Source organism: Trachurus japonicus, chromosome 17 (genome assembly GCF_045865225.1).
Source record: "Trachurus japonicus isolate A0001 chromosome 17, Traja_1.0".
Taxonomy (NCBI): Eukaryota; Metazoa; Chordata; class Actinopteri; order Carangiformes; family Carangidae; genus Trachurus; species Trachurus japonicus.
In genome coordinates this window covers 28,104,011-28,128,509 of record NC_140923.1, presented here as the reverse complement: position 1 = coordinate 28,128,509, position 24,499 = coordinate 28,104,011, and the positions used below count along the sequence as shown (strand labels likewise).

The following is a 24,499-nucleotide window of genomic DNA, read 5'->3' as shown; positions in this document are numbered from 1 at the left end:
ACTGTAAGTCTCTGCTTCTTGCTGCCAACAATTCAGTAATGACAGAATAAAAATAGTCATTTCATCACATCCTATCGTAAACATAGGTTATTTCCTCAGCAGTCATCTGATTAATGTTGGTGTGGCTGCTGAGGGTTTGTAGAGAAGCCACTAATTGTTAGTTCACTTCCACCAGCAGGGGCTCTCTGTGGGGAGACATGATAGACAGGCCACAGAGAAGAACAGGACAGTAATGAGAGCGTGAAGATTTAAATTAACATAACTATCATATACAAAAAAAACATCATGTAAAAGTTTGTTTCTTTACCGAACACAGTCATTTAAAAAAAAAAAAAAAATCACAGGTGAACCTCAGATGTAATAATAGCTTGTTTGTTTTTTACCAGAGGTTTGTTCTGTAACAATATTTCATTGTAGAAGAGTGATCTCAAATGACCACTGGTAATGAATAAGAGCTGGCTCTGCTGTCTGCTCACAGCAGGTGGTCCTATAGTCATTGTGCTGTGAAGCTTTTATGAATCACTTAAGGGATATGTCCAGCCCAAGAGGCTAAACTGAGTTGATAATCCCCTTTTATGAACAGAAAAACACAGCATTTGCATGGAATCAGCATCACTACTACACTGACCCTTGTCCTGGGTGTGATGAATATAGGCCACCGTGTCTCATGGTTCCAGCTTTACAAGTGCATCCTGTTTTTAAACTGCTACATGCATCAGAAATGGTTTCCTTTTCATGGTTTTGAGGATTTTTATATTTTCACCTCTTCCTTTTTTTTGCATTACACAGCCAATTAACCATTTAAAGTACTGATATTTAATTAGCTTTCCCTCTACCTTCCTAATTGACTGACTCAACAGTCCAACTTTTCTTTAGACTTGTGTAACATGTGGTTTTAATCATCCACATCTAAACAGCACTGTATGTGATTGTTCTCTGCAGTAAAACCACTAGAAATGATTCATTTCATTACCATACGGTTCAACTAATGTGATTAAAGTGCATAAGCTTTTACATGTGCACATACTACACACACGCAAATATATCATTCAACAATTAATAGGATAAAAAGACAAATCTGTATGTGTGGTTTCAAAACGCGACAAAACACACTACGGTGCAACCACACTGCTTGTGCCACACACACTTGGCTGCCATTGATCTCCACACGTCCCTGTCATCCTGCCATCCTTTCATCCATTAATTCCTCTGCCCTTTCATCTGTCCCTCAGTGTTAATCGTCAGTGTTTGTTGACTGGATATCATCCGCCGCTTTCCCTCAGGTTCCAGATCTGCTCAGTGTGTGTGGTGGACATGTGTGTGTCACTGGCACACAACTTTGTTAAAGCCTTTAATCTAGCAGCTACTTTCTCCAGCTAGTTCCCCCTGTTCAATTAAATAAGACTGTGGTCAAACAGAAAAAACATATATAGCCAACAGCTGAGAAATAATTGGAGCATACAGACCCCCAGGGTTCAGTAACAGTCACATTAACACTTCTGATGCTGCTGTAGCTGCTGTAGAAACCAAAACTGTTTGTTAAAGGACAATAAAATGCTCAGCTGGATTTGTGATCAACTGTGATCAATCTACTGATCAAATCAAGTCTATTTTCTAGGCCTTTTCTCGAAAATTGCATATCCATAATAAAATGAGTATATCTCTGCAACCACAAGGTCTATTTGAATACTTTTGGTATCATAGTAAAGGGGGAAAAAAATGACAAATTGCTGAGATGTGTACATTTCAGTATACAGTATGTGTTACTGGTGAAGAGTAAATGAAGATGGCACACAGCAATAATTAAATAAAATTAATATTCACCCAAATAAAAACAAAATCATATTTTGGATCAGTGTCCTTCAGAATGATGCTATCAAAGCTCAAACCCTCTATCAAATGATTGTACAGTGTATGAACATTATGTCTGCAGTGGTTGATTCTGATAAAGTGAAGCAGGACATGATTATTGAGATTTTAGGCTACTACAAAATATTCAGGCAAGCTTTTGTCTAAAATGTCCATTTTTGGCACAGCTTGGAACCACCTGCCACTATAAACCATTGTTTAATCTTTATTTTCACACAATTTGCATAAACTAACTGAAAAAGAATCAACCGGGACTAAATAACAACTACTTTCTAGGCCCAGAATCAGCAAAATCTTGAAGTGCGGGTAGCCTCGCTCTTCAGAGTGGAGAAGAGCAACTCAAAGTAAAAGCGTTCACCAAAACAAAACTTAAAATAGACATTAACTTGTATTACAATAAAAGCAAAAGGTTAACTTAATGGCTCAGGGACTTTCTTGTAAATTATATTCCTTAAATTAAAAAGTTTCACCGCATTGTGGTTGTTTTGTATGTCTTCCATGTGGGGTTATAAAGAGATTTTATAATGATCAAGAATTAGTTCTAATCCTGACCAGAAGGCAAACAATCATCAGCATCAGAAGCCAATAGAGCTGCTGTACATATGCCGTTGTTTTCTGAATCCGGCTCCATCCCACTCACAGAAAATCCATGGAGTCCCTGTCATCAGCTTGTGTCTATCCCTGGAGTGTGAAGTGTGTGAAGCTCTCACACTCTGCAGACGTGACCACTCACTGTAGAAAGTTTGTAGTGTGCCGTGCTCCTTCATAGAGACGAGCAGCTGCGCGCAGTTTGAATTTAATCAGCTGCAATGGAAACACGTTTACACTGTGGGCGTCTCAAAACCTCTCAAACCCCTGCATTAACATAATCCACTTCTCCACCGTCAGGGTGTTTTGTTGCATTTTAGGGAAAAGGAAATACTAAATGATAGTGGGGAATTGAAAATGTCTAAAAGAACACAGCACTGATGTGCATAAGCATTTCAACTTGATAGCTGTGTAGAACAACAATATCACGTACAGTTACGAAAGACACATATTTCATTTCATTGAACTGGTTATTGATATGATAGAGATGTTTAAAGACTTGTTTAAACACAGCAGACTCGCTCCTCTTACACTCATCCACTGCTGGTAATGGACTAGACTGGACTAGACTGGACTGAGAGCTTGGTGTTAACAGGACTTTGTGTGTCTGACAGCGGATCCAGACAGTCAGCGCCGTCGACGCTGATGAGCCGTCCACAGGACACAAATTCTACTTCAGCCTGGCTCCCGAGGGAACCCACCGCAGCAACTTCAGCGTTCTAGACAACGGAGGTGGGTGCCACAGCAGACACAGGCAGGAGCTCTATAAATACCACGGAGGAGACATTTAACAAGGGCATTTAATGAATATGAACTGTTTGTACAGAGTGGTGCACCGTTTTAGCCTGACTGTTCACTCATCAACCAAACTACTGTGTTTCTAGTGATTATGATTTATCATCAGTGTGGTCATCTGCAAGTGTTCCTGTAATCAGAGGAAGCAAAGTGCAAAATGGCCTCAACTCCTTGTCCTTCTGTCTGACTGTCGGCACTGAATCAGTGATTGATGTGTTGTAGCCGTCTCCATTGACACAGATTGGTAGCTTGCTGTGCTGTATGTTCTCTACACAGGGTTTCTCTATTCAAGTTTTTTTTTTCCTTTCTTTTTTTTTTATGAGGTGGGGGAGGGGCAAGGACAGTGTGAACTTGAATTAATCATTAAAAAAATGAAAAGTATGCACCAGATTTAGCAGGAAGCTATGTTCCATCTGAATACTTGGGCACATACATTGACAGCAGTCTTACTTTTCGAATCGATACGGATCACACGCTATGCAAGCTCAACAATTTTGGAGTGAGTTAAACTATTATAAACAATGTATATAATGTATATAAATAATGTAGAGCCTGGTGGAAAGTATCTTATCATTTAATATGATCATGTGGTCTGGAAATCTGAACGTCAAATGGAGAAACAAACTGCAGAAAATAGTGAACATGGCCTCCAAGATCCTAGGGAAGCCACAGAAGCAGTTGAGTCTAGTCTTTACGGTGAATTAATCAAAAGTAAAGCTGAGAAGATCATTAACGACTCTTCTCATCCTCTGTGTAGTGAATTTAAGCTTTTACCTTCAGGGAAGTGTTAGAGACGACTGATGGTAAGGAATCTCTATAAGAAGTTCTTTGTCCCAGATGCTGTCATTGCAGTAAATACATCTAGAATGCAGTAGCTATTTACCCTTTACTGTACTCCTACTTCTTACTTCTGCTGAGGGTTTCTATGCACAGCAGGTTCTTTGAATAATTGCGTGGTATACTTTAATGAAATTGGTATTTTTGAATGTGTGATGACTGTACTGTACATAATTCTTTGCTATATATTCTGACAATAGGACATAATACATAAAAACGTTGCAAAATAGAGAAGTTTCTCTATTTTGCAACGTTTTATTATGTTCTGTGTCCTATTGTCCTTAGACATGTCAATGGTGAAACCAATGAGCAGAATGGAGGGTGAAGAAGTTCACCCCATAGTTTTTGGTTTTGATCTGTGCTGTGTTTAGAGGTTAGAGATAATGAACATACAGTAGCTGTTGTGTCTGTTGCCCAGTCTTACCTTACCTTTCCCTGAGTAAAGACACATTTCTTTCAGACAGTACCCTGAGTGACTGCTCTCCTCTTCACACACACTGCTACTACAACCATATACAGTAACAGGTCTTTTCTGTGACTCAGATAACACCGCTGCCATCTTGACACGTCGAGCCAGCTACAGCCGCATGCACCAGAGCGTCTACCTGGTTCCCGTGGTGATCACAGACGGCGACTACCCCATGCAGAGCAGCACCGAGACCCTCACCGTGAGGGTGTGCACCTGCGACCGCGAAGGCAACATGGAGCTGTGTAACACTGAGGCTCTGAGCAGCTCTCCTGGCCTCAGCACCGGCGCGCTCATCGCCATCCTCCTGTGTGCCATCATACTGCTGAGTGAGTATAGGACACTCTGTGTGTGTGTGTGTGTGTGTGTGTGGGGGGGGGGGGGACCAGTATTACAATGATAGGACTCAAATATGAATGAAAGAAAAAAATGCATCCATGGATATACAAGTTGTACATGGATAGTGTTCCTACTAGATGCATAGATGCAAAATAATAAAAAAAAATAAAATAAAATTGAATGACATATCCATAGAGACATTAAATCAGGTGACTATTTCTTTAAATCAGTAAATATTAAATAGTACCTCAACTGAGAAAAGACAGAATGTTAGTAGCTTCTTTTTTAAACATAGATACACTGCAAAATAAAGAATTAACCTTCCTCTTGTCAGCTTTCTGCTGCCATCTCTTGTGTTGTTAGGGTCGGTCGGTTTTGACCCGAGTCTTAGGGCGTATTCACACCAGGAAAGTCCGATAGTTCACTTGCTTTGGTGCGGACTAAATTTTTTTTTACTTGGTGCGGTTTGTATTCACATTGCATTTTTTCAAATGTAACACGCGATTTCCCACAAATGTAATACCTATTAACGTTTGCGGAGATTTATTACGTTTGTGGGGAAGTGAAAATCTTCAATTTTCAATGTAATAAAATGTAATAACGCAATGAATAATAGTCGTTGTGTTGGTTGTTGTTTGATTGTTGTTGTTTATATCTACTAATAGCCTACTGACCGTGCTAAATCCAGCTGCTGACTCTCCACTCCACGATCACGGAGAGCCCACCCCACCCTGCCCACCCCGCAAGCAGCAGTTCTCTCTCTCTCTCTCTCTCTCTCTCTCTCTCTCTCTCTCTCTCTCCCCACCTTGTACCTATCACAATCAATCCTAAGCAAATGTTTATTATAAAGGTACTTTATTTGTCACATATACAGCTAGTACAGTGAAATTCTTTCTCTGCATTTAACCCATCCCTGAGGAGCAGGGGGCAGCCACGGTGCAGCGCCCGGGGACCAACTCCAGATTATGAGCCAGTGCCCTTGGTCAGGGGCACTGACTGGAGGATCAGGCTAGCTGGCATGTTTTTAGTGGTGGGGGAAACCGGAGCACCCGGAGGAAACCCACGCAGACACGGGGAGAACATGCAAACTCCACACAGAAAGGACCATATAGAAGCGCAATAGCGCAGGAAGTGCGCAATAGTAAACCATATGCATTAGGTTCTCATGTCAGCTGCTAGGGGACAGCGCGTGTCATAAGCCGAAGGACAAAAATGTACACAAGCAAAAGCAAAAGAAGCAAAAGATGCTGCTGCTGCTGGTGGTGGTTGAGCCTGGGCCTGGGCCTGGCTGCTCCTGCTGCTGCTGCTGCTGGTGGTTGAGCCTGGGCCTGGCTGCTCCTGCTGCTGGTGATTGGGCCTGGGCCTGGCTGCTCCTGCTGCTGCTGCTGGTGGTTGAGCCTGGGCCTGGCTGCTCCTCCTGCTGCTGCTGGTGGTGGTGGTTGAGCCTGGGCCTGGGCCTGGCTGCTCCTGCTGCTGCTGCAGGTGGTGGTGGTTGAGCCTGATGTTGCTGCTTCACCTCTTGTGTGTCCTCGGCTGAGGAAACCTGGAGTTGAACATGTGAACGTACCTGTAGAGTGAACATGAAGCATCAAACTAAAGAGAAACAAGACAGAAGTCAGAGAGAAATCAGGTTCTGAACTTTCAGGTCTCTGATCTGATTCTACTTTAGCAAAGTATTTTATTCTTCAGTCCATTGTAGTTATGTTTCTTTTTTCTCTGTGACGATAAATCCGATAAATCCGATAAATCCGATAAATCCATGGCACTGTCCATATAGTTATGAGGCAGAAAGAGAACTCAACACTGTCTTCTCCCGAAGTAGAACAATATTATATGAATAAATAAATATATAATAAAGACAATGTTTCGAGCGACTGGCTCTTCGTCGTATTTGACTCCGTACAGCAACAATATAATAATAATAATGTGCCCCAAAACCCCCCTACAGTGGTTCAGTTTGCAACTATGGTGTGTGTTGGATAGTTTTACGCATGCCTCTGTGCGTCTGGTACAACAACCACTTCATGCAGTTTAGTTAATTTTTTAGTTAATTTTAGTTTCTTTTGGATTTTTGTGCGTATTATGGAGTTTTGGTCCATGTTTGTAAGTCTTTTTTTCCCCCTAGATTATATTTTCTAAAGATGCAACAAGGGAGGTCGGAGTGTGTGATTGTAAACCACCACGGTCTGCTCCCCGTTCACGTATCGCCTCCTTTGGATGCCGAGACTTTGTGTTTATTAGTTTTAAAACATCATACGTCATATAAACAACGGGGCGCGTTTGAGCCGCGGACTCACGGTGCCACCGAGACGAGAGGAGAGTGACACTGGGTCCCAGCCTCTGATCAGCAGGTCTGGTTTTTAGCCAGGAGCCTCCACTCTCCCTGTAACAAGCTACAAGTCATTTGTCATTACAATTAGTCCCAAGCAGTTTAAAAAATGAAACATAAGGTAAATATCCTGCATATTTTCTCTTTTCTGTGCTCCTCTGACCAGATGGCGTCCATAGCGGTGTGTTGGCAACGGTCTGTCATACAGAAATGACAATAAAACACACACGCATCACATTATGAAAGTGGTTGCTATTTTTTTTTTGGCTAAAATGGGGGACAGCAGAGCTACTCTGACAGCTCAGGTGAGCCAGGTGGAGAGTGTAGCTATATAGCGCGTCCTTTATTTTCTCATTTTATTTTTTAAATAGGGTACTGTCCTTACAGGTGAAGCATAAGCACACAGACGTCATTCCATCTTTAATATATAGTAAGGGCATTTTAGCAGATATTTGACCAATCTGGGAACTAAATCCTTACCAAGAAATTTCTTCACAATTGTCTTTAGGAATAGACATGTCGATAATACATTATAAATATAGTTATAATGTGTTATAGTTGGCTTATAAAAGTGTATAACCATCATTATAAATACTCATAAATGATCATAAGGCTTTATAACATTTAGCATAACACATTATAGAGCATTTTATAATGGCTTAAGGTCAAGTGTTATAATAGAGTTATAATGCTCTATGATTTGTCATGCTTATTGTTATAAAGCCTTATGATCATTTATGAGTGTTTATTATGATAGTTATACACGACTATAAGCCAGTTGTAACACATTATAACTATATTTATAATGCATTATAAATGTGGGCATTGTCAGCGAGTTACCAACAATTATAACGTATTATAATACCTGACCTTATTAGTCATGATAAAATGCTTTATAGTGTGTTATGATTATTTTTATAAAGCAGTATGATCATTTATGAGTGTTTATGACTATAGTTATACAGTCATATAACTGCATTATAACTCATTATAAGTATGATAATAATGCATTATAGAGATAGGCATCAAATAAAGTTTCTTATGCATGTTATCAACGCAATGACATGACATATTTCAAGTTCTTAAAAAAAGATGTAGATAACACATATCAGGTGTAAAAAGCAGTATGTCTGTCAATGATCGAAGGTTGTAAATGGCTTCAACATGTCTAGCACTAGCTAACTCCAAAATTCTTCACTTTTAATGCTAACCAACTACAACTACCACTAAACAATACTTAAGCCGATTTACCATGGCAATGAATTAAAGCAGAAGTAAGTGATCCGGTCGTTTTCGCTAATGCTGCGTTCCAGGCAGGCTTTTGAAATCGTAAATTACAGCTTCAATTCACAACTTACGACTTTGTAGCGTTCCAGGCAACCCACTCGTGTTTTTCCGACCTGTTTTACCGGTGAAAGTCACTATAACGGCCACTCGTAACTTCCGACCGGTGAACTCGTACCAGATCGAACTGGTACGACTTCACGGTCGGAAAAATATGAGTTTCCTTGAACGCACCATAACAGTCCTCGTCCCTACGTCGCCACATTCACGGCGTCCCTTGGCTGCACACACAGCCCTGCATGCCGTTCTCTCTCCTCATTGGATAAAAACTGTAGGATACGATAAATGTTTTCTCTTCGGCTCAGAGCAGAGCAGAGGGACTGAGAGACCCGTGTTTCAGACCAAACACTCTATGTAAGTGATTGCTGTCGGAAGATATAACTATTTAAGACTTATATTAACACAAATATATCACTTACTTCTGCTTTAAAAGAAGAAAGCAACCTTTTAATGTAGCTACATGTACCCAATAGTGAGAAGTGTGTGTGTGTGTGTGTGTGTGTGTGTGTGTGTGTGTGTGTGTGTGTGTGTGTAGGCTATGTGTATGTTTACGTTTTTACTGGTATGTGAAATCTGGTGTGCACCCGATGTCTTTCCTTCTCTCTCGCTCCCGATCTGCATAAAACTTAATGTTATATGAAAACAATAACTAGTAATAAAAACACAGACATGCAAACAAACGTAATGGAAACACTGTGGCCACAGCTGAAAACAGCTAGCCACAGCGGTCCATGATAGCAAATTTGCTGAAAAGTTGCAGTGGCAAGGCCAAAGAATTCATGATTGAATTTGCATTAATAGTTGCAATCGTGACATCATAAAATCCTGGAGGGTCTGTATAATGTCCTATAGAAAAAAGGGTACAATAAAAGTTACATTATATTGAGTATTTAGTAATATTATGTAACACAACCTCTGCAGTGATAAGGAATGGCTTCTCTGCAATACATTCTATTGGTGGTGGTGGGGGTTCCGATGAACAAGTCAAGAAAAGTGGGTGTGGCTGTTTTTTTCTCCACCAAGGAGTGTTTTGGGCGTAAAACTAATGTTTGTGATCAACTCAGAATCATGAAAAACCCCTAGTTTGACCCCTCACAAGTTATTTAAGACCAAATTTAACATTTCGGAATGTTCAAAAATCCAGTTACGGGTACCCCAACTTTGAGTAATTTTTTAGGGGGTTTCCCACGGGAGTTGAATTTCAACATTTTAAGACATGATATTACGCACGTTCCTAAAGACAATTGTGAAGAAATTTCTTGGTAAGGATTTAGTTCCCAGATTTTCATATGTTGCCCTTACTAATAGGCTATACACCCTTGTACATTCCAATGATAAGTTAGTTTAACATTAGGTCGGAGGGTTTTCCCCCTACCTGTTTAATGACAGGGCTGATACTGACAGAGGACACAGATTGTGATTGACAGAGGGAGATAGCCTGATTTTTTTTTTTTTAAATGGTTTGATTGATTGCTCATTTGTAAACACAACACTTATCAGTCTAAATAGGCATCTAAAGGTTTATTAATTCAATTCAATTTTCCCGCAAACAGCGGCGAGAGAGAGTGAGAGAGAGAGAGAGAACTGCTGCTTGCGGGGTGGGCAGGGTGGGGTGGGCTCTCCGTGATCGTGGAGTGGAGAGTCAGCAGCTGGATTTAGCACGGTCAATAGGCTATTAGTAGATATAAACAACAACAATCAAACAACAACCAACACAGCGACCATTATTCATTGCGTTATTACATTTTATTACATTGAAAATTGAAGATTTTCACTTCCCCACAAACGTAATAAATCTCCGCAAAGGTAATAGTTATTACATTTGTGGGAAATCGTGTGTTACGTTTGTAGTAGGCAGCGGCTATTACGTTTGTGGAAAATGTATTACGTTTGCAGGATTATTACATTAAAAGCTGCATATTTTTATTACGTTTGTGGTTTATTACGTTTGTGGGCATTATTACATTGGCGGGCGTTACAAGCATATTAGAATTTTGTGAAAAAAGTTTTGTTTTATTTTGTTTAAATAGAGTTTCCTGTCAAAAAGCCTTTAAATTTATGTGGTACTTTAATGCATTAAAAACCTAAAAACGGGTCAATGGTGACATGTTAATAAAGAGAGTATAGAGAAAAGAAAAAAAAATCAATTAATGTTAACTAATTTTTTATATGAATATCAAATAGCCAGTAATTATGATAAGAGATATGAGATGAAGTGTGAGGCCTGTGTGGTCACGCCGTCAGTGCTGTAAACACAAGCAGCCCTTGTACTTGGGCTCATTTGTTGTAATGGGGAAACAATGTTGGCTTGGAGCTGAACTCTGCTGCTGCTCATCAGAATCAAACCTCATGGAAATGAATTCATCTCATCTGCCACTGTATCCCCACTTATCCTCTTACTCGTGCTGTGGTCACAGTACAGTGGGCTGCAGGGAAAATGAATACATATTTATGCCCCTGAAGATGCAGTCATTGCAGACTTATTGGACACACACACACACACATACACACCATAATAACTCATCCTTAACCTGGTTAAAGCTCAGAGCTCTGCTGTAAGAGTTGTCATGCAAAAGCTTTAATCTGATTATTTTATTCAGACTAATGTTACAATCACAACGAGCACACTCACGCCAAGCGTAACAGTGGTTTAATATGTAAAGCTGATGTCACATGTGAGCTCAGTCTTATTACAACAGTCAATTCCATTGTGAACTAAACATATTACATGACACAAATGACAGTAGAGCCACTGCTTCTTTATCCGTAAAACTCAGTTCTGTTCTGTGTCAACCTGCACTTTTCTTTTTGGTTCAGATAAACTCTTGATTTCCAGCTCGGCTCACCCTGCTCAGACATCTCACCTTGTGATTTGCGGTGCTCCAGTTCTCAGACTGTGGTTCCGCCTTTGCTCTTTGTGCACTTGCTTGCACTTGATTTACATTCAAATTGGCCTTCATGAGCCCCAGCCAATCAAATGTTCTGCATGATTATTTGTGGCTGAGCTCCCTCAGAAACCAAAGACTTCTGCCTCTAACTGGCCTGTGTAGCCTTTGTGTTTTTTACATGTTGTGATGTAATGCATCCACACCTTGTATAGACTCAGTGGTCCGTATCAAGCTCATGCACATCTTCACAACAAATGTTTGATTATCTTTACATTATATGATATTATCACTCCTTCCATTAAAGGACAATTTTGGGCAAATTCAACTCTGGGCTGTATTTTCCTAACATTTTAGGTCTAAAAGAAGGAATCTCCTGCTCCTGTTTTGCGGTAGTTGTGTCTATCCCCGCATCGCCACGGCAGCGATGAATGGGAGCGGATGCAAGTTCCGCTGCTTAGGCTGTTTACATCCCTCAAAACCACATTTTTTTCCCACAGACAGTGTCAGATGGCTACCCAAACATGCACCGAGAAGTTTGTTTACTTCAAGCAAGTCAAGAGTTGGTATTCCTGTGTTTATGACACAAACGGGAGCTTCCGACTGCACGTGAACACACCGAGTGGCGATGCGGGGACAGACACAACTACCACAAAACAGGAGCAATTACACTGAACATCTTCAGATTCCTTCTTTTAGACCTAAAATGTTAGGAAAATACAGCCTGTGTTGAATTTGCCCGGAATTGTCCTTTAAGGTGATGCTAAAAGGGTTTAGTGGAAAATGAAGCAGAGCTCAGCTGATAAAGCCATCTACATAATTCCAGTCTGCTGCCAATATTCCTCTCACTGCAGCCTACTCTATATGCAACATCCTTTTACTCTGTAATTAAGCTGTTAGTTGTGTTCATATGGGATTTCAACAGCCCCCAGCCTTCACCTGTAGGCTCCAAATCTTTCTTCCTCATGGGAGTTTATATTGACACTCCCTGGTAGTCCCTTATGTGCTCAGCATGGTGCTACCTTGTGGGGAATGATGATTCACATAATTAATTCATCTATGAGTGGAAATAGAGTTACTATTTTGTGCACTGACAATCATCCAGTCAAAGCAAGTGTGTCAAATACAGTCTGTGTGTCTCAGTTATATAAAGTGGTTTAGATATTCTATTGACCTTGTTATCTCTTCAATGAATGCCCACAGACCAGATGTTGTTGAATGAAAGCATGGCTACATTCAATGTAAAACCATCTCTGTTACTACAACTCCAGAGTTTTCAAAATCTCTTTTATTTTGAAAATTTTGAGGTCTGTTATCTCAACATCACATTTGAACACTAGAACTGTCTTCTTTCTTCTGCAACTTTCTCTTTTTTTGCACCAACTCCACCTCAGAATGGACTGTCAAATGAACAGTCATGTATGTGTGCGGCTCTTTGCAGTGATTCTGTCTAATTGTGCGTCTCTGATGCCTCCTACAGTGATCGTGGTTCTCTTCACCGCGTTAAAACGTCAAAGAAAGCAGGAGCCTCTCATCATCTCCAAGGAGGACGTGCGGGACAATGTGGTGAGCTACAATGATGAAGGTGGCGGCGAGGAGGACACCCAAGCGTTTGACATTGGAGCGCTGCGACACCCAGACGCCGCCGCCGTCTTGGAGGAGCAGACCAAACAGAGGCGTGACATCATCCCGTCTGACACCCTGCTGTACGCGTCACACCACCGCCCCGCCCCCGCCGTCCCCGCCGCCTCCGGCCTCATCATGCCGCCGGTCGGCGTGGCAACACGGGATAACGGGGACGTACGTGAATTCATCAACCAGAGAGTTCTGGAGAATGACTGCAACCCGACGGCGCCACCATATGACTCGCTGGCCACCTACGCCTACGAGGGCGCGGGCTCGGTGGCCGAGTCGCTGAGTTCACTGGGCTCGGCTTCATCCGAGGCCGAGCAGGACTACCACTACCTGAGTGACTGGGGGCCCAGGTTCAGGAAACTGGCCGACCTGTACGGGGCCGAGGACAGTGACTTCTCCTAACAAAGATACCACACACACACTCGCACACACACAAACACACACACACTAAATGCAGGGCTGGGCACTATGTCTCATAGCAAACTCAGAGTCAGAGATTGTAAGCGTTGCTGAGAAGCTTCAATAGGCAAACACACACAACACACTGAGAACCAACACACATGCTGGCAAATGTCAACTCCACATAATGGGATATTCTCAAGAACTCTGACCTGCCCTCACTGCACATGAAGCCAAACATGGAGCTCAACAATCTTTTTTCAAAAGGAACTCAAGTCCTTAAAGTGTGTTTTGGTAATGTAACTCAACCAGCACAACGGTGGAGCCAAAGGTCTTCAGTTTCACCAGTGTAAACCTCCTCAAAGACTCATTTCAGGCCAGAAGTTGAAGTAGAGGTTCAACAGTATTTTGTATTAAGTATTTGATTTTTCAGGTTTTGCTTTAATCTCTCCTGGGTTACCAAATAACCAGTGTGTGATGCTCTGCGTGGCTCTAAATGTGTCCTTCAAGGCCAACTGAATGGAGCGTCTGGAACCAGGTCAGTCAACAAAACACAAACAAAATAAAGTGAGTCTTTTCTTTTTTTTTTTTTTTAAAGTATATTTTTCGGCTTTTTACCTTTATTTGATAGTGATGACAGTAGAGATAGACAGGAAATGGGGAGGCAGAGAGAGGGGGAATGACACGCAGGAAAGGTCTGCCCGACGCGGGATTCGAACCGGGGACGCCTGCGGCGAGGACTGTAGCCTCTACATGGGGCGGCCGCTCTACCCACTGCGCCACGCACCGCCCCGAGTCTTTTCTTTTTTTTGACTAAGTGCCCTTCTGCTGCCCGTCCATCTGAACTGAGTGCGCCTGTAAGGCTGGTTGAGACTGGAGGGGGCTGACAACTCTCACATGATTGCTCTTTGTCGTTTTTGTTGTACAAAATGACCATTCCAGAGGAGCAGAACTGAAGGGTCCTCACTTCAAAGTCGCCTTCTTCGGGACACAGAGTTAAAATATAACTTTCATGGCAAAATGCACTGTTTTCTTTATGTTTACGTAGGCTTTTAGATTTTTTTTTTTTTGTGCTGCTCACAAAACAATGATATTTGTTGACATCATTATTAGATTTTTAGCTTCTTGATTAAGTGTATTATATTGTGTCAGAACTGTGGTTAACCTGAGTTATACTGAAAGTAAACTAAGTTCTATAAATCGTTCATTTCACTGCAAAAAAAATACAGGCAACTGGTAAACTATGTGACAGTATTTTCACTGGGTGTATGCTTTACATTTACATACAGCACCTTCACAGTAGGACTGCCACATTTTGTTACAGCAGTTCTCAAAACTCAACCTGTAATAAGAAGATAGTCCAAAAAAATAAGTAAAAACACAAATTTCAAAGCAGAGAAAGGCCAAATGTTTTTATCTCATTAAGTCAAGAGAACGAAGTTCTGAGATGAAGAAAAACTAGTTTTTGTTATACTAAAACGCTGTTATACTGAATAAGGAAATATTATTAGGAGATGCGTTACTTTTCAATCAGCCTGTCCTGACATGCCGCGGGCCAACCCTGCATTCCAACCCTGAAAAATTTGCTTGCTCCGTCTCTATATGGACGACATTTCGTGGCAGTGTCCCGCCCCTAAACACTTCTTATTGGTTGAAAAGTACATGCTGTTCCTGTTGCCAAGCTAGTTAACTTAGAGAGGAGAACAACCAATAGAATATACTCACGCTAAAATCGTCACGCTGCATATCAGGACACTTTCGCACGAGATTTTGTCTCCTGTTCGCTCAGGGAGCATACATCAGTCCGACTGCCCAAAATACCAACGGCTCATTTCTCCGACTACCCATTCTACAGTGTAAAGGGTAAGGTTAAGGGTTAGGGCTACTTAAGTCGGAGAAATGGGAGGTCGGACTAATGGACGCAAAAATAAAGAAATGTATGGTCGGAGAAATGGGTAGTCGGACAGACGTCATGCGCCCGGTTCGCTCACTGTGTGTCAGGATGCGGTGTCGGAGCAATTAGCAGTTTTGGCAGAACAAACTATTCCAACTACCGGTGCAAACATGGATGTTAATGTTGTTCCATATGTGTTCAACGACTTAGCCAACATGTTAGCCACAACAACAGTGGATGTCAGTGTTTTGTGGGTTGGGGGTCAGGGTTAGTCAACGTGGGTAATTATAAGCCTATTTGCTTGTTACATGACTGATACCACTCTGATCTTTGTAATGTAAAGCAGTTGCTTTGCTTTGCTTTGCTTAGCATATCTTAATTTATCTAAGCTTAGTTTAGCAGAAGGAAAAGCAAAGTGGAAGAATGACTGGATATCTTCACTTCCTTGTGTCTCTGCTGGTTGCTCCAACAACAGTATTTAATTGCTGAAACAGTTGTGACAATTCAATTCAATTCAATTCAAGTTAATTGAATTGAATTGAATTGAATTGAATTGTGACTAGCAAGGCCTGCTAATCAGCTAATCTTGACTACTACTAACTACTGCAAAGGAATTTGTACAGGTATTATGGATTTAACGGCACAGATGGAGTAGGTGGACAACCACGGCTGCAGTGACATTCTGATGACCAAACCAGAGCCTGCTCTTTAGAATATGAATTATGACCTTTACGTGTTCATTCAAAGTGACAGACCTACTTCGTAGCCAGCATTTCATCTTGAATGTGACTTTTTAGTGACTGGTAACCTCATTTTCACGGTCGTATTATTTCTTGTTTTCTTCGTATACTCAGCCAGGGGAGACAAGGAAAAGATGCTACTTCATTATTTACTGGTGTAATTGTGTATTTGATCCTGCCCGACCTCATGTCTCATTCAGAGACATGGGGCTTGTTGTATTAAAGAAGCACTGAGAGGCACAGTTTTCACCACTTGCTTTGATGTTACGCTCAGTGCTGAAACAGAAAGATAAAATCACAACAGTTAACCTCAGTGCCATGTTAAAAACAAAACAAAAACATTTGTTTGGGGGATGAATCAGACTTTTGGTTGCCCTGACTTATTGCAGGTGTTTCTGTTATATTTCTTGTAAGAACAGCGTTTTTTTTTTGTTTTGTTTTTTTTTCCCAGCAGTGTTTTGTGACCAGTGTCTGTTCTGAAGGCTTTAAACAAACATTGCCCACATATTTTTCTTTACATTGTAAATCATTCTTTTTTTTGTACCAAATATTTATAGGACACAATGATTACATTCCTGGAGGGAAAAAATCCTGATAACCTCCTGCTTCACTGTTTTTAATGTGGAGGTGTGAAACTTGTTGTAGGCAGTCTACCATCTGTATATACTGATGCATTATCAAGTTGTTTAATTTTGTCAAAATAAACTTTTACAGAAATGTTTTTTTTTTTTTTTTTAATTTGATGAGTAACCAGCCAGAGGAAAGTGCTTTTATCCTCAGTACAGTACATCCGTCTCTTCTTCTTACCTCGCTCATTAAAAGTTATTGGTGTTGATAATGAAACTCCACTGAAGTGCTGAAAATATCCCTCTGATTTCATCCAGCCTGTTCTGAACTTCAGTCAAAGTATTTCCCATTCTGGCATTTAAGTCAGTTACTGAAGAGTATTTTCTGATGTGTGTGATTTTGGCACGTCTGTTAGTAGAAACAGAATATAATATTCATAAATATGAATTATAAATGAATGAGCTGTCACTGTCTACAAACATTGCACCATCAGGATGATTTGCCTCCAGTCCGGGTCCAGCTCCTGCTGGTCACTGCTGGACCTCTGGGTCTGCTGCTGGAGTTCTGCAGTCAGTCCACAAAGATGAAGTCTGGCATCCACTCACAACTCTCCTCCTGTGTTGCTCACATCCAGGTCATAACAAACCCTAACCTTCACAGAACCTAGACCCGTTTTATAAAAAATAAATAAAAAATAAAAAACACATGGACATTAGTCTGAGGACACATACAGTTCCTGATGTGTTGAACAATATCATCTTTCAAAAATGGGCCAGTTTTCCCCTCACATCAATTTTTTAACTCTGTGACCATGTTGTTCTCAGTAAATGAAAAGAGAAATGAATAAATAACCTACATAGTTAGATAAAACAGAATCACATAAAAGATTCACCCTTTTTATTGTCGTCCAAAGTGCTAAAGCTCCTGAGATGTTGACAGCGACAGGGTTTTTTTTTTTTTTTTGGTGAAGGGTGGCAAGTGGGTGGAGAATCTGCCCATTCCATTAAAAAAATTTTTTAGAAAGGGCAGATTGAAACCTCTCACCCTCTTCTACTCTGGGCACCATCTGTCAGCAGCCGATGGAGGGGAGCACATCAGCATTACTGATGACAGCTGTAACTTTACCCTGCTGTGAGAACACTGCGTGCCTCCATTAGTGCTTCATATTTTTTCTCACTGTTAATCTTTGATGGGGATGTCATGTAAGGAGATGGAAATGGCTGTCAAACTCACTAAGCCCGCCCCCGCACAAAGTGTACGAAACACAGATTCACTCAAACACGTACGGCCATTCAATTTTTAATGCACGGGTTAAACAAGGTGCTAAACCTCCTCACTGCAGGGCCAGGGTTTCCCTCCACCGCAGGGAGCAGCTGGATACAGCTACTGCTGAGAGAGACGCACAACAAGGAAAGGAATCAGGTCTTTTAGCAACAACCACAAAATGTTTTGTTTAGTTTTTTTTGTCAGCTGGCACTGAAAAAAAGCAACAAGGATTCATAACCATTATGTCTGCCATTTCACTTTGGCGGTGGGACAGTCAGCCAGGAAGAAGTAGGAGGAGAATTTAGTCCAAGGGAGTTGGGACACTTGATCGCATCAAAGCAGGCTCCTGGTCCTGGACCTGGTCCTGGTCTTGGCACTGATCACAGGTCAGGATCAACTGTCTTATAGGCCATATCAGTAAAGCACACAAGTCATACAGCAAACATACAAAAATATTTGAGTTTTTCTGATTCATCAAGTGCCATTCATCAAGTTAATCAATTTCACAAAAACAAAGACTGACTAATTTTAAGCTCAAAACATTGACCTCCTGCCAGGTGTAAAATAAGATTACAATTATACAAAATGATTCTCATATGCTCTGCCTGTGGCTATATTATCTGCATAATGACATTTGTGTTTACATCTTATATTAATACTGTGATTAGTATTTTATTTTGAAGTCACTTTGGGTTTGTTGCTTGAGTGAGCAGGAAGAGGTGACATTGAAACGGTGACAGCTGTGACAAGAAACCAGTGTTTACCACTTTATACAAACACAATGGAAATGCAAAAAGTAGCATCCAACAATTAATCATCCATCAGTTGGTTATACCGTACTTAGACTGGGTTTGCAGGGCTGACATAATATAAAGTCGACCTTAAACCATGGACACTATTATGTCCCCAATGAAGCAATGTCCTTGAACACCTTTATTGGAAATGGTTATGCAGTCCATGGCTTGGTTATTTTTCATATTGAAAAAAAAAGGTTTAATTTACCCACAATCCATTGCACCATAGCCCAGCAAGATTTGAACTGCTTTGTGCAACAGATGAATTGTCAATGTGAAGCCTGACTAGTCACAGTTGGCCCCAGGGTTACAATGAGAACACTAGCACTGGAAAGACACATCATGGTGTTAGCATAGTACCCCTGGCTAAGTCAGCAGAGAACATACAACATTTACACAGAGACACATACTGTGTGTCAGTAAAGAGTGGAGGCTAAAATTATCAAAGTTAAAGCACAATGAGAGACTGTCTGTGTGACAGTTGCAAGAAAAAGTCGGTGAACCCTTTGGAATAGTTTTCTGCATTAATTGCTTTGCTTTCCATTGCAGGCCTGAAGTTTGCCACTCCACAACACTAATGGGAAAATATTTTGTGGACTGATGAAAGTAAGATTGAATTTTTTTGTAATTTATTTTTATGTATTTTTTAAAAGTTAGCAGTTGCAGCTAATTTAATTCAAATCAGTTTAACCCAAATGTTGTTTTACTTTGAAATATGGCCTGATGTCCCTTCGGACGTTAAGAACCCATGCCTTCCTTAAATCTGTATCAACCCAGAAATTATTAAAGGAAGCAGTTTATCAGACTTGCTTGCAGCCAGGGACGCAGCAGGTTTGTTTACCCACCCCGAGTGATGACATAAGGAAAGATGGTGACGCTGTGAATATGGTCAATGAGCCTAAACATTGAAGTAAATCTACTATCTAGAGAATCTAGACTCTAGAGTAGCTTCAAAAAAAGAAAATCCACCTTTGGGAGTGGCCCAGTCAGAGCCCAGACCTGAATCCAATAGGGAAAAGCTATGCTGGTTCAAATAGAAACACTGGTTCCAGACAGGCAAGCATGTATTACTGACCTCTGTCCTTAGAAAGAGAGGGTTACACGTAAGAGTTATTCAACTGGCTGCAATTTGCGACTTCACCATTAAACACACACTTGATCCTTCAAATCTTTGTCAAAGTTCAGCAGGGGTTAAAACGTGACCCAGATGTCCCAGGACACCAGCTGTGACTTGGGCAAAAGAAAAAAAAAATTGCATCTGCCTACTGAAACAACTCCGTTTGGCTGCTGTTTTGTTGTTGAATTTGGAAAATAAACCTCTGGAACATGCAAGAAAAATGACCAGCAAAGTGACCTCAGCGCTGTAAGACGATGAGAACAAGGCCTGAGGCTCCAGTCAAATACTAGACCAAGCACAAATACTGATCATCACAATTCTGTATGAGTCAGATTATGATCTATTGTCCAGGGAAGGCCGGCTATGTGCCACGTGTGTGTGTGGAACATGTTTGTTTGCTTTTACACAGTGTGAATACTCTTCAGTCAGAGCTGAGACTCGGTGTGTGTTTGGTCACAGTGAACAGATGTATGGTTGTTTTATCAGATGTACTTCAGCAGAGATGAATGACGACGCAGATGGAAAATCACACTTCACATCCTAATGTTTAAGACTCAATATTTAACCAGATATGTCCTAAATAATTACAAACTGTTTACACATAATGTTTCCCAGTGATTACAGGCTTATCCTCTGCTTTGATTACTGTAACCTCCAAACATATACATGATTAGATTTTTTAATTAATCTCCTCTTTCCTGCCTTTGTCTTTGTTCAAAGCCTCATTCTGAAGCCCCAGTTTTTCTAAATACTAGATAGTAGATCCACCACACCACCAAGTGAAGGGTCCAGGGGGTCTGGGTACCAAAGTATAATCCGTTTTCATGTCAAAGATCCATTAACTGTTCAATTCAGTTTATTTAATAGATTTAAGATTTTCATTAATTAATTCATTGTGTCAATATGGGCATTTAATATGAAGAAGATTCAAATTCACTTTTCAGTTTTATTATATCACACAGAATCACAACAAACAGTAGGATATGTCCCAGTGTTTCCAGGCGAAGGCGACAGACCCAGGGGTTCCTTCAGTAAGCAGCATGGTGTCTCTCTCCTCCCTCACCCCTGTCTTCTAGCTGCCTCTGTTGCTTTTACACGCACCTTTTACCCACATATTTATTGTGTTTTTATACACTATGTGTTTTATGTATTTTAGGTATTTCTCTGTTTCTGTGATTTGTGCTTTTCTTGTCGTTGTCACATATTTCCCTCAGCTGTTGCTCGTGATTTTAAAATTCCCCTCGTCAATTAAATAAAGTAATCTATCTATCTATCCCCCTCTCTCTGTCTTTCTACCCCCTTTCTCTGGGTGTGTTCGAAACCGCATACTACATACTATATACTTCCATACTGCATACTGTCCATACTCCATACTACATACTCATCAATCAGACAGTATGCAGAGCGTTTACACTGCAGCATACTACATGATAACCCATAATGCATTGCGCTCCTACCCGAGCCAAAATCAACAGGCTAAAGCTGATTTCATTTTAGCTCTAAATTCTTTAAATATATCACTTTATTAACATTTCAAACGTTTTTATGCGAGAAAGTAGCCGTTTAGATCAGCAGTAGTCGTTAATTTGTCTAAATACCAGATGTTTACAATTTTGTTCGGACGATTTCGGCGCTACTAAAGCTAGCCGTCGTGAGCAACGCACTTCCGGTTACTTTCACAAAATAAAACACCCGTTGCCCTTTACTATATAGAAAACCCTAACGATAGAATTTGTGCTTTTATTTTGAAAACAGGAAGCGAACCTACCCTCGATGTAGCTAGCTTGGAACCGCAGTTTTGACCACTCTCGTCCTGTTAACGGCATTTAACCGTTCAATATGCCTTACCGGAGAGTTTTGCCAGCTCTGAGATCGGCCTGGTTCATTGTAAAACATTTATTTATTGATGTAAATGTGGTGTTTTCTGTGCGTACAGACCCCAAGGCAGTGCTGCTCTTCTGTCTAACCATGGTTTTTTATTCAAACAAACTTCTGCTACAGCCACAATTGTTAGATTTCATCAATGAGATTTATCCCCTAAAAAGAGTTTAATCAGCCGGTGGTAAACCTCTAGAAGCCATCGGGTAAGTTAATGAGCGGTGGTTTTCTCCACCTGGGCGAGGACCGTAGGCTGGCCGGCGGAGCACGTCAGGAGCCGGGCTGCTGCTGCTATGATGTCGCGGTCGCTGCTCGGACCCATAGCTCGGACCTGGAGCTTCACTTCTCCGAAAAACATCGGGGCAAACTTAAAACAGCCGTCGTTTGGATAAACTAACCGCACGTTGGGGTTCTAAACAGTTACTTTCTCGCATGAAAAAATATTAAAACTTAATAAAGTCACGTAATAACAGACAGATTTCTGTTGTCCTGTTTAGTTGTTTTTTTTTTCCTGTTCGCGGTAAGGAAAAGACTATCCGTGACGTCACGTTACGTTGCATCTTGGGTAATTTCAGTGTGAGTAGCAAGCTCCTCATGTATACTCAACATTCTGGCGAATCTAGTATGCCATCCGGGAACTTCTCGCATACTCAAACCGACTCAAACTCGCATACTGTGCATTCGCATACTCAAAATGACGTCAGAATTAGTATGAGTAGTAGGAAAGTATGCGGTTTCGAACACAGCCTCTGTCTTTTTCTTTCTTTCTTTCTATGTCTTTGTACTTCCTTCTTTCTTTCTTTCTTTCTATGTCTTTGTACTTCCTTCTTTCTTTAGGGTCACTATTGTCTTCTTCTTCTTCTTCTTCTTCTTCTTCTTCTTCTTCTTCTTCTTCTTCTTCTTCTTCTTCTTCCGAGGAATCTATCTATCTCTATCTATCTATCTGCTCCACAGAAATAATTGCAGGGTGGTTAGTCCAGGTATTGTCATACATGTGCAGCAGTGCAAACATCACGGTGATCGTCTGAAGTTGACCTTTAACTTTCTGGAAATAAAATGTATAAAATTAAATGAAATCACATTTATGTTTATTTGTAGGCCTATCTTAATTAGATCAGTAGATCAGTGTTGGAAAAACAACAACAATATTAGGACGGGGCGTCACCGTGCCACTGTTTGCATCACTGTATTTGATTTTTCCTGTCTTCATTTTTTTTCTTTAATACTGGAATAAGTATCATACTGTGGAGCTCATGACATGTCTTACATCAGGGCAATAAATATTGTACTGTGGACTTGTTATTGAGGTATTGTAATACCATGAGATTTTGATATTGTTACATCCCTAAAAGTTAGGGCGTAAACTGAGCTCATTGGCCACACCTCTGCTCATTCACAATGAGGCAATTTAAAACACATGAGCTCACAGAGTATCAGTCAGTCACATGATCAAATAGTGGAGCTGCTCTTTGTCTGCACAGCCTCTGCCTGAGCCTGAGAGCTCTCTGAAGTGGGAGGGAGGAAGTGAAGAACAGAAGGTAGGGTCAGGTGCTCATAAGTGCTTTCTGGAAAATAGAGAAGTGATGTTTCCAGGTATGTGGGGGTGTGTTAAAATTCTTAATGGATTGCAGTAAAGATGTCAAGTCTTGTAGGGATCCAGGTGTGAAGAGTCTCCTTCTGTGAGTGAAAAACTCTAGAGACAGAGCCGAGCAGCACTGTTACTTCAGAACCTGAGCTTCTTCACACACGGTTCATTTGTCATGAATATTAAAAGTTAAAGAAAAGTTTATGTCTTTTTTGTTAGGATGACAGATCCTGAAGAAAACAGCACTACATTCAGACAAGAGGCAGGAGAAGCTTGTGAGCGGTGGCTGAGGAGTCCTCCAGTGAAGAGGCTGTTACTGTTATTGGCACCACAAAGACAAGAGGATGATGAAGGATTTGTTCAGCTGCTTCTGCACCATCCTCAAATCAAACTGATGTTGAAGGCCAAATTACTTTGGACCAAACTCAAACTAAACTCAAGATAATTACACTCAAGATAAACTGAATGAGGTCATACAATATAAAACAAAACTATCCGCCTCCTCCACTATCAAGGTATGGTATACTGAGCTCCATAGACAGAGCTGGTCAAGTAATCAAAGGTTCAAGGTTTGATCTCTTTCTCTGTGTGTCTTTGGGCCTCTGATGTAAATGTGTGTGTATGGGACAGGAATGTGACTTCCATTGTCAAATAATATGTATTACTAGCCTTGGCTGATGTTGGGTTAAAAAAAAAGGAAAAGCACTGAGCTCTGGGAAAGTAGAGTGAATGAGAAGGGAAGGCTGAGTGTGTTCAGTCTGTTTAGTCTGTTTAATCTGGTCTAGAACAGGCTTGGGTTTATATCCATTTATGGGGTCAACTCTAAATTAGAGTTTTGTGAAGTTATCAATATAACTTCACAGAAATGATTGGAAAAGACGGAGACAAAGTTTGATGCATTGCACTCCGTCTTTTCTAATCATTTTTGTGAATATATTGATACTCTGATGAGTATTTTTCTGATTTCTTTTAACACTTTTGGATAATTTTATTGGATAATTTTATTTGTATCATTGAATGTTGGAAATCGATCGCAACTGGCCTTGTTTTGGATCTTAAATTTTTTCTCCAACACTGGCAGTCACACCTTCATAGAGGTTTACATTTCCTGCACGGACAAGATTCACAGCATTTTCATATGCATCCCTGTGGGTGGAGCCTGAGGTGGTGCT

At 40.8% G+C, this 24,499-nt stretch overlaps 1 protein-coding gene across 1 annotated transcript in view; it reads left to right on the top strand.

Annotated features, from left to right (window-relative positions):
* Window positions 1-13,547, top strand: part of LOC146970861 (cadherin-6-like) — a 118,540-nt gene extending 104,993 nt beyond the window's left edge. The window contains exons 10-12 of the mRNA XM_085804776.1: window positions 3,072-3,189; window positions 4,633-4,884; window positions 12,933-13,547. Coding sequence (XP_085660902.1) covers window positions 3,072-3,189; window positions 4,633-4,884; window positions 12,933-13,489 — 927 coding nt within the window. The 3' untranslated portion in view covers window positions 13,490-13,547. The remainder of the gene's footprint in view (window positions 1-3,071; window positions 3,190-4,632; window positions 4,885-12,932) is intronic.
* The last annotated feature ends 10,952 nt before the right edge of the window (window positions 13,548-24,499 follow it).